Source organism: Engraulis encrasicolus, chromosome 10, assembly GCF_034702125.1.
Source record: "Engraulis encrasicolus isolate BLACKSEA-1 chromosome 10, IST_EnEncr_1.0, whole genome shotgun sequence".
Classification (NCBI taxonomy): Eukaryota; Metazoa; Chordata; class Actinopteri; order Clupeiformes; family Engraulidae; genus Engraulis; species Engraulis encrasicolus.
This window is the reverse complement of record NC_085866.1, coordinates 14,344,558-14,355,563: the sequence shown is the minus strand read 5'-3', so window position 1 is coordinate 14,355,563 and position 11,006 is coordinate 14,344,558. Positions and strand designations below refer to the sequence as shown.

General features: G+C 45.4%; 1 protein-coding gene across 1 annotated transcript in view; it reads right to left on the bottom strand.

The window, feature by feature from the left end:
- The window catches only part of slc2a4rg (SLC2A4 regulator), a 96,724-nt gene extending 89,831 nt beyond the window's left edge, over positions 1–6,893 (bottom strand). Inside the window, exons 1-2 of the mRNA XM_063208128.1 lie at positions 6,444–6,893; positions 4,029–4,309 (exon numbers count right to left, since the gene is read on the bottom strand). Coding sequence (XP_063064198.1) covers positions 4,029–4,309; positions 6,444–6,731 — 569 coding nt within the window. The 5' untranslated portion in view covers positions 6,732–6,893. The remainder of the gene's footprint in view (positions 1–4,028; positions 4,310–6,443) is intronic.
- Positions 6,894–11,006: the final 4,113 nt, after the last annotated feature.

The following is an 11,006-nucleotide window of genomic DNA, read 5'->3' as shown; positions in this document are numbered from 1 at the left end:
TCTGCTGATTCCATGGGCTCTGGACTGGTGCTTTCCCCCCCCCCACACACACACACATCCCAACACATGACTGCAGGCTGACCGCTCGCCTCCACACCGGCCATTCGTCACATGCTCAAAACTTGATGTTTGCAAGGCTCTTTTTTGGGCTGACCTTTTGTTTTGGGTTGAGTACCATGTGTGTGTGTGTGTGTGTGTGTGTGTGTGTGTGTGTGTGTGTGTGTGTGTGTGTGTGTGTGTGTGTGTGTGTGTGTGTGTGTGTGTGTGTGTGTGTGTGCGTCCGTACGTGCGCATGTATTTGTGTGTGTAAGTATTATTTTGCCCATACCCAAATCCACCAACAGAAGCTTTGGAAAACCCACATCCAGCTAACCAATGCTAACGCCAATAGCCTATCTTGTCCACAAGGCCCTGAGTGTGCCGTTTCCAAGACCCTTTTTTGCTGACCTTTACTCTTTAGTTGAGCACACTCAGTATTTACACTACTGCCATGTATAGGTCAACCCCCGGAAAAAAAAGCTACCAGCTGACCATTGATAATGGCACAAATCGGCAAAAAACGCAGTGACTTGCTGACCACACAGTCAACGTTTTTATCCATTCCATAAGTCATGAACTTGAAGTTTCCATTTGTATGCTTTTCAGATCAGTGCAGCAGTCTTGTTTCTTTTGGGCGCACATAAAAGTTGGTGGTATTTATACCAACACGTTAGAACTCCCACTGATGGATTTTGGCAAAAACAAGAACTTGAAAAAAAAAGGACTTTTTTTATCCAGCCTGCAAAGGTCAGTCAGATAAGCTTGCTCTTGGTGAACAGGAGCCTTTTAAGAATTGGAATCCAAGTTCGAACATGATCGGTATAAGCAACGGTGGTGCTGGTCTTCAAAGCAACCATGAAATTCTGGTAATTGCGGGAAAAAAAAATCAAAGTAGACCCACATCATCAGATGTTATCAATTTCAGGTGATATTTGAAATTGTTTTTTTTTTTATTATCTTTTTATGGTCTTTAAAAAAAAAAATTCATGTACTGGAACCACGTGGTAGAAAATCAGCCAAGCAAACAGCCATGACACTCTGCAGTACAGCGCCTTCCAGGAAAACAACATTGGTAATGCCATGCACCTACTGCGCCCTAGAAGGCAGGGCAGGCCCGCTGTTTCAACAGAAAACAATGGCCATCACACACACACACACGCACACACACATGCGCGCGCACGCACGCACGCACACACACAAACGCACGCACACACGCACGCACCCACACACACACACACACACACACACACACACACACACACACACACACACACACACACACGTGTGCACGCGTACATGCAAAAACACTGAAACACTGACACATGCGCATACACACTAACAGAGGCACGCACACAATTACAAACACACACACCTACACATACACCTGACAAACCATATGCCTCGAAGTCTGGGCTATGGAGAAACGGGGTGGGGGTGAGGACAGGTATATCAAGTGCTGAAGCGATCATAAAACCGGCAGTAAAACCAAACGAGAACCCCTGATGGCAGATCACACAGGCGGCTGGGCCCCACACTTCGGCAATGCGATTTATCACCTATGTACGATCACATAAACTCCCGTCAGTCAAAACAAATGGAAAATAAAACAGAGAGCGCATTTGCATGGCTATCGGATGGCTTTGCATCTGGAACAGCAAAAAATCCCCACACAGAGGTAGCATTCACAGGTTAGGCAACGCTAGCTTGCTCAATTGACACCAGTGTGAAAAGCACTCGTTTTTTTTCTCGCTGTGCTGTTTGCTGCTGATAAAGTCACCTTTCTATTCACTGACTATTCGCCTGATAAGGCAGCCCTCTATTCCGCTCAGCGCCCTGATCAAAATTAACACTCCCGCCGGTGAGCAAACAGGTGGAGGTTACCCATTGAAGGTGAATGGAGAATGGAGAGCTAGTGTGCTCATTCTTTTCTCTCTCTCTCTCTCTACGCAACTCCTTTCTCTGTTCTCCTGCACTTACTGTAATAGGAAGCAGGTGACTAAGTAATAGAGGGTTACATAGTTTAAGTGATGGATGAAAGGCAAGACAGCGTCGGCTGCTATTAATGGATCCTTTTCGTCAACTGTTGCATATCCCTCGACAGATCTACATTTGGCATTTACACACGCAAGCGCAGGCACGCAAGCGCAAACACACACACACACACACACACACACACACACACACACACACACACTTTAACGCACACAAACACTTTAACACACGCACACTTTAACGCACACACACTAACACACACACACACACACACACACACACACACACACACACACACACACACACACACACACACACACACACACACACACACACACACACACACCTATTACACATGTTGATGGAAGGCAACCGCCAAAAGAATGGCACGGTGCATGTTGAGTCTTGCACGTTCGCTCCCCCTAAGGAGGCCGCCATCCTAAACCATTTCATTCAGTGTGTGTGACTGTAAGGCCAGGTGATCAAACACCTCAATTAAGGGTTATTGCAAGGTAATAACCATTTTACCATGTAGCCATTTTAATCCACTCAAGTGTGTTAGTCACAGAAATAGACCAACTGTATTGTGTAGTCAGTGTGTGTACGTTTTTCTTAACCATTCTACCTGATGTGACGTGCGATTTCAAACGTGCAGCACAGCAGGTTAATTTATAACCATAGTGACGCCACACACGCACACAATCAGCCACATTCATGGCTGTTACACTTAAAACTCTGACACACACTGCCAGACACATAGTACAGGTGCACACACATACGTGCGCATGCGTGCCACACACACACACACCAACACTGTTCGAACAAACAACCACGTCGAGTCTGTGACACACAGAACCATTAACAGTTCATCCATTAAGGTGAAGGCTGTGAAAACAGATGCAACAGAGACAAAAACATGACTGGCCTTCGCTGTTCTGCCCCAACCACCACCACCAGCACCTGAAAGCCCCTTAGGTGATATTACATAATCAGTCCCTTATCTGTCAACGGGTGTTGTGTCCCTGTCCCTGACACAGCCCATCGCTGATAGGAGCCTCTGTTTGAGGTGCTGATGTGCTTTGTGTGTGTGTGTGTGTGTGTGTGTGTGTGTGTGTGTGTGTGTGTGTGTGTGTGTGTGTGTGTGTGTGTGTGTGTGTGTGTGTGTGAGAGAGAGAGAGAGAGAGAGAGAGACGAGGGAGAAAGCAGGACAGGAAGGGAGGCAGACTGAGAAATTAATACAAAATAGAATTAAGGGCCGTACACACACGTCGCTGCTAGTTACTCGCTCAGCGGATGAAGTCAATAGAATGTCTACGTGTTCCAGCGAGTCTCGCTGGCGAGTAGGCGAGGAGAGTACAAGCGATGCGATGTGGGCGGGTTCCGAGATAAACTTATTTTATCTTCGAGCGACGCGAGTTAAGCGAGTAACCAATTGGAATGCAGAATACAGATTATTGACAGGTGACGTTGCCCCTGTGGTGTTCAGAGCCGTACTCTGGTGGTGTTCTGACCACCCAACTTCTGCACGCCATCACACTTTGGTTAAAGTGTTGAGGAAAATACATACAGTGTACACCATCAAAGGCTCATATGCATGGTTGTGCACAGCACACGATCAACGTTAAACAGCGTAGGCCTACATTTTGTTCCGTACGGACGTTTTTGGCGCGGACAGCGGGAACCATGACATTCGGTAAACAAAATCACCCAGAGCGAGTGGCAAATAGGCGAGTGAGAAAGTAGCGAGTAAATAGCAGCGACGTGTGTGTACGGCCCTTTAGAGTTAGAGAGAGAGAGAGAGAGAGAGAGTGTGTGTGTGTGTGTGTGTGTGTGTGTGTGTGTGTGTGTGTGTGTGTGTGTGTGTGTGTGTGTGTGCGTGTGTATGTGTGTGCGTGCATACTGTATGTGTATCTGTATAGAGGTATGGAGAGATATATTGAGAGACAGATGGAGAAAGAGGGTGGAGAGGGAGAGAGAGGGCGGGAGCAGTAGGCTACCTGTTCCTGGGGACGGGGATGTGCGAGGAGGGGTTTGTGAGTCTCTGGTCCTCCTCGGCGAGGCCGTCGGGGCAGAGCGGCGGCGGCAGGCGGGTCCTGGCCTCCTCCCCCTTGCGGCCCGAGGTCCGGGCCTCTAAGTGCATTTGGTCGTCTAGCTTCTGCCCGTTCAGAACCAGGTAGTGCGAGGGGGGACTTGGCTTCTTCTGAGCCCGGCAGGGGGGGTCGTCCGTCGGGTCTGCGTCGTCCTTGGCCTTGTCCTTGTCACCCGCCTCATAGCCCACCTGAGTGACCGGACAGGCATGAGTTACAGGGCAAAAGAGAAAAGTGAGTCTGGCTTAACATTTCCATATATCTACCATGCTCGTAGCCTCTTCCTGCAGATGGGGTCGCTGGTGGGCCTATTCACTATTTGCTGAAAATACTCAACTACATCGTAACAACACTGCTATGACAGTACTGAGAGCCTTATGTAGTAGATTAAGACATAGCCATTACGATTTTGGTGACAGTAAGGTTATCACAAAGGCTCTGCGCTAAGGGATTAAAGGTTAACTTCTGCCAATTTCGATATGCTGTTGTATTGCTCACACTACCTTTGACTTGTCAGTACCCGGTGATGCCACATTTTTTGACTTAGCCCTTTCCAAGATCTGAGCTATTCTAATGGGGGCAGACTTTGTTTACATTAAAAACTTTCTTAACCTAGGCCTACTCCAAATATTATCCCAAAAGGTATCATGTTTGCTAGTTGTCTGCTGATGTTGCATAACCTTTTGGATGTTTGGGTGTTTTTTTGAAATGTAAACAAATGCCTGCCCCCATTACAATGACCAGGATGAAAGAAAAGGCTGAAGAAAAAAATAAATTCTCAGGTACTGCCAAGTCCAGGGTAGTGTGAGCATTACAACAATTGCATGTCGAAATTGGCAGAAGTTATCCTTTAACATTTCCATAGATCTACCATGCTCTTAAATTATTCACTGAACAATTCACATGAAAACCATAGAATGGAGAGAAAATTATGAATCTTTTTCATACGCGAAGAAACAGAGCTGCAACTATGATAAAAGATCTGTTGCTGGCAATGATAACATGTATACCCACTGCCACTGTAGCTGATGATATTTCTAAACAAACAAGCAGGCTGCAGTATCTCGGAGCTAATCGATCCATAGGGGTTGTTACTTTTTAAACTGACCAATGGTCCATGGAGGCATTTAACAGCTGAAGACGGATGCTGCCTGTAGCTGTAAGTGACTTTGAATCTGAGTGCTTTCTTCACTGCAATGGTTTGAGGAGTCCTGAACTATGATGTGCCAAATTTTAAATATCACTATTCAATTCTCAAAAGCCAAAATAACCGTCAGTGTAAGGGTCTGAGACAAAGAGAACCCAAATGGCACAGCAAACAGGATGCAAAACATGCAACACAGTCTTAACTATTATTAAATGATCTGAGAGACTTTGGTTAAATATTAATCTCTTTGAGAATAGACGTTAATTGTAGGGGGGAAAAGACATTTTGGCATGGATTTCCATACCGGTTATAACCCCTTGTAAACATGTAAGCTACACAAACAGAGCAAAACACATTTCCCCTCTAAGAACTCTGTGGATGAACATGGCGTTGATCAAGGCTGCGCTGACATGGAAGAAAACAAAGTTGAGGGTGGGGGCGTGTCGCTAGCCGGGATAATGTTTTATCAAATACTGTTTTTCTCGTTGGTAAACTGCTATTTTTCGAGACTTCCTTATCAGAGTGAAAGCACAGTGTCTATACCAGGTGGGAACGCACAACAAATGTATTTTTAATGTAACCAACATTGTCTGTTGCGTGCGTATCTCCAATGTGGTTTCATACTGTTGCTGCCATTTCATCGACAGTAAACAGCATAATAAATGTCGGTGTCAGAATCGTCAATGTTGGCCCGAGCTACTGAGTGTGACGCCCCCTTTTTGCGTTCACCGGGCCTGCGCCACATGCCGGTGTGTCGCAGTCAAGACAAGGCTTGTAGCTTTGAGAAACCGGGGGTGGGGGAGGGGTGGTTTTGTTAACGTCCCAACCCACTTTTCCTTTTAAACTTTGAACAAGTCGCCATTTTATAGTATTAGTTTCTGTATTCTCGTCTACAATACTGCCGTCTGTGTATAGACTGCTGTTGTAAATGCGATTCTGCTAAGCAACACACTCCTCAGAGCAGGAGGCAACTGAAAGAGCAAGCGAGAGAGCGCAACCAAGCCGGAACGTGCAAGCAACTCACAGCAAAACTTCCATGAAAACACCATGGCACGAGCGCATGAGCTGAAAAGGCAGGAGGCAGTATTCCAAGCGAACAAAGTGTTACGCACTCGATTACAACTGAATATGAAGTTGTTACAACACATGCATAGGACAAGAGACAGCAAGACACCTACTTTTTTCAGGTCAAGGTGCTTCTCTCTCCCTGACTTCAGACCAACTCCGTTGACAAGTGAATCTTTGCTGTGTTCTCTCAAAGTGCTATCGTCCAAAACAGGACTAAAAATTCTACCCGGCGAGGATGTTTTTTTACATGTCAGTATCACTCCGCAATCCATTGCCGTGACAGCCTCGCCATGTCCGGCTGTATTCCCTGCATACGTGCCGTTAACAGTTGGAGTCGAAGCCGCACCACCGAGCCGTATGCCGGTAAGAGACTTATCGAGGAGGCGCTTGGAAGTCATTTTTGTCAGGGAAAAGGTGAATCTAGAGAAAGATAACTAGCTTTCTATAGACCTCAGTACGGAAGAAGAAATGATACATTTAACAAGATTGTCCTGATTAATCTAGCTTGTCGCAACACTACCCACTAGATTTTCTACCACCACAAGCCGCTCCAGCCAGCCGGTCAGGGAATAAAAGATTGTTTTGCTTTTTTCCCCCAAATGAACGCCACGCCCACTCTCTCCTGCGCGTGCAGCCAGGCGAGCTTCGCAATGTCCCGCCTTCCATTCAGTCCTATTGGTTCTTAGCGTACATAAACATGCAATTTTGGCATGCGGCCATTACACTCTGCAACCTCATTGGTTAGTTTGGAAAATGTCACATTTTTTCTCCTAACAGTGCGGAGGTGTGTCCCGACGATATGCCGGCCGGTGCGAGAGAAAAACAAGCTCTGCTACGCCGGGGAGAAGACGAAACCAGTGGGTTTCGAATGTGTTTCATTATTCACACAATGCCATAGACTACCAATGTTCAATAGATGGAACTGAGTTTGATTAAAGTGATTTTATGTAATTATTTATTGTAGATCTACAGTTGATTATTTAGCAGGTGATTTACACATTTGACAAGTTAATGACAAACTCGACAACATTTAACTCAGCAGCTTACCACTTCGAACAGTGTTCTTCTCGCAAATTTCATATTTCAGCTCCGAGTGCGGAGTAGGCTACTCAGTAACCAACTAGCCTACCCTTTTGGCGATTGTATAGGCCTACAACTGAAGTGTTTTGTATTCTTTTTCAACATACATATGGATTTAGCCTATAATTTTAGTTTTAGCATTTATAAGATGTGTTCTTCCCCCCGTTCATAATGGCTCCTCCTTTGCCCAGCGGCGACATAACTGTGAAGAAGCAGCAACTGCGATTATGTAACTTTTTACTTGGTTTTATCGGCGTGCAAGCGAGCATGACTATTTAAGAAGACAAATATGTAGGGAATAAGTGCATGTTTTGTGTGTTCCTCTCAGAGATGGCGCACTGTCGTTGCGTTGTTTATAAGCATGGCGTTACAACCGCTGCAATCTATAGCATTGTAGATCCCTGTGGCAATGACATCCAGCAGTCAATCAATGTAGCCATTAAATGTAACCAGTAAAGGCTACAATGGCGAAGGCAACAAAGTAACCTACTGTCAGGATACGCAGTTTTTGGAAACCTGGGTGGATTTTGCTTTAGTGTGCAGTGCAGATTTCTCCAGCAATCTATAACTGAGGTTCAGGTTTCAATTTAGAGTTTTTTTTCTCTCTCTCCTTTGCTTCGCCTTAATGTCGCTGTCAAAGAGTTGGCGAAGTTCGCCTATGTGCTGCTCCACCCGTTCACAATGTCTTCGAAATCAAACTTTGATTAAAAGTTTACAGTTGCCAGCTGTTAAATCCACAAGTTATCCATTGTCATCTCTGAGGTTGCCAAATAACTATGTCTGCCCTGAGCATATCCTTTTGCGCTTCTACAATGAACTGATACAAACATGTTTCAAGGTGCAGCTTTATTACAAAAGTATAAATTTGACCACAATATCATTAACGATATCTTGATTAAAAAAACATACAATCTTTTGCACATAAGTAAAATAGAACACAAGCTGGCATTTATATACACTCACCCTGTTATTTTGAAAAGCAAACCCAGTCTAAATTGATTCACAGACATGGGGCTTGAAAAAGCAAAATAGTCTGGAGAAAGGAGAATGTTTGACCAGATCATCGTGGTTCACAACCAACTACATAACCAAGAGAAATATAACACATTTTCTTTTATAACATAACATCAGTAATGAATATCGGGATGGCATAATCTTCCTCCATTTTGTTGCACAGAGCCGAGGTTGTGCATTTTTGCCATTCCATAACCAATTGGTCTTCATCACAGCTGTAGACTCAGGAATTCTCAACATGATTCTCATGCTTTAGGGCCACTTGGTAAGACTCCTTGATTATTTCATTGTGGTTTTATTTGAAAATAAAATAGCCCCCATTCCTTTGCCCCATTAAAGGTGATTAGGAAACAAAATAGTACAAGACACCACGAAAATATCCACCATGTCCTTTGTAAAGCGGTGCTGATGGCAAACTATTACAGATTGTTATGCTCTTCTGAATGCAAAACAGACTTGGGGGCCAAGTGCAGCAGACTGCACACCCAACCACCCACCCCCCAGCTTTTCCCCTCAAAATGCTACATCAAAGGTCTTCAGCATACTCCAGGACAAAGCCATCGCTGTGCTATGGCAGACAGATCGAGGGGGTTGGGAGCAAACCAGATGAGAATAACGGGTTAGGGATGGAGCAGGGGGCAGGGAAGTATTGGACAGGGCTGGGGGTTAGAAAATGGGGTAGGGGTAGGAGTGGTGGGGTGTGTGATTGTATCCTCCCCACAAGGCAGTAGCCCAGCGGGTCCTGAGGATGCCGGTAGGTTATCCGGATGATTTGCAGGAGGAGGAGGAGGGGAGAGGGGATGGGAGAGATGTCTGAGTCTGAGAGAAAGGGGTGGGGGTTGGGAAATGGGGGGGTGTCAGCTCGGCTCTGGTTGCACTCCTTCATCCTCAGTTGAGTGGACAACTCTGCATGTGGAGCTTTGCTTTTTTTGCGCTGCCGTGCCGTGCTGTCTTCCAAGAGCTCAACCTTTTCTTGCTGCAGTTACTCTTATCTGCCATAGGACACTTCCTGCCCTGTGGCGAGCCAGATATTGTTCTTGGGAGCTGTTCGCACAAGTCTGTGTGTGTGTGTGCAACGTTCGAAAGAATCAGGCAGCCATGTCCTCTTTTTTTCCCCTAATGGAATCATTTGAAAAAGGAATAAATAAAGTGATGTATTTGTTGTTGTTGTTTTTTTTTTAAAGACATTTGTGTCATGCAATCACATACAAGTAAACATCACCATCAGCTTCAACGATATTGAAACACCGATATGCATGGCAGTGGTATCAGCTGCTTAGACACAATGTGACTAATTGATGTGTACGTAAGTGTGTGCAGATGGAAAGGGGAGATAGTGCCTTTGTGTGGTATTTGTAGGTATAATATGATATGCTAGATATAGATACTGTATAATATACATATTCTCTCTCTCAGTAGCTGGACTAGTAGTGTGCAATCAATGATCTGGTATGGTTGTCAAACACCCTCACAATTCTGTCCCTGAGCTAAAACCTTGATGTCCACTTCCATATAATTTGTTGAACGTTATGTCCAGTTTTCACACAAAAAAACAAAGTAAAGAAACCAACCATGCTCTCTACACTCCCCCCCCGCTCCCCCCATCTCCCCAAAGAACCTCATGGGAGAAGCATTTTTAGTTTGTTGTACATCTGAGCTGAGTTGGGCCTCTGCACACAAACCAAAGCGAAACGCACATCAGCAGCCCTGGGCGCGTCGGATTATTTTACTTGGACGCGCGGCCATCAAAAATGCCACTGCTGGCCGGATGGAAGGCCTGCGGCTAAAAGGGAGAGAGAGAGAGAGAGGGAGGGAGAGAGAGAGGGAGAGAGAAAGAGAGAGAGAGAGAGGCGGGTGAGCGAGACTTTGCTGTGCTGGAGGCCCCGGCCTTGGCTGGAGCCAGCCAAGAGCCCAAACTCAGCCAGCTAAAACATACTGCTCCCTAAGTGGGGATGGAAGATGCCGGAGAATTCTACAGAACAGCACAGCACACTATAACACAGTATCACCAAAGAGCAAACCCAGTGCTGGGCATAGGTCAAACATACATAGATGCTGCCCAAACTATAGCCTATGTTTTTTTTAATGTTTGTTTTGTTTTCTTTATGTTTTTAAGTTGCTATAGTCTTATCTTCAACTTTCTCGTTCATTTATGTCACTGAAAACGTATTGGGGTAAATCATTTTTTGTTTTCGAAAGTTGCTCAGGAACTCAAGCCTACCACTCTTTCACTATTTCAAAATAAGGTTTACTCTTACTAGACACTTGAGATGTTGAAGTGGGGGGAAAGAGTGGTCTTTCAAACTGTGACTTTGTGGGGACACGCTGAGTAACCGCAGAAATACACCAGCGGCGATCTGAGCGAGGCGAGCGACGGAAGTAGTTGACTTTGTATTGAGTCGCGCGACAAAAGCGATTCTGGAGACTAGAGCGATTTGCGTGACGAGCGCAACAGTTTGAAGTTGAAATCTTTTCAACTTTCTATGACGCGGTTCGGCGACAAGCCACTACAGCCAATGACTATATAGAGGTCAGTGACCACAGCCAATGGGAATGCTTGAATGCTTTGCAATCTGCCT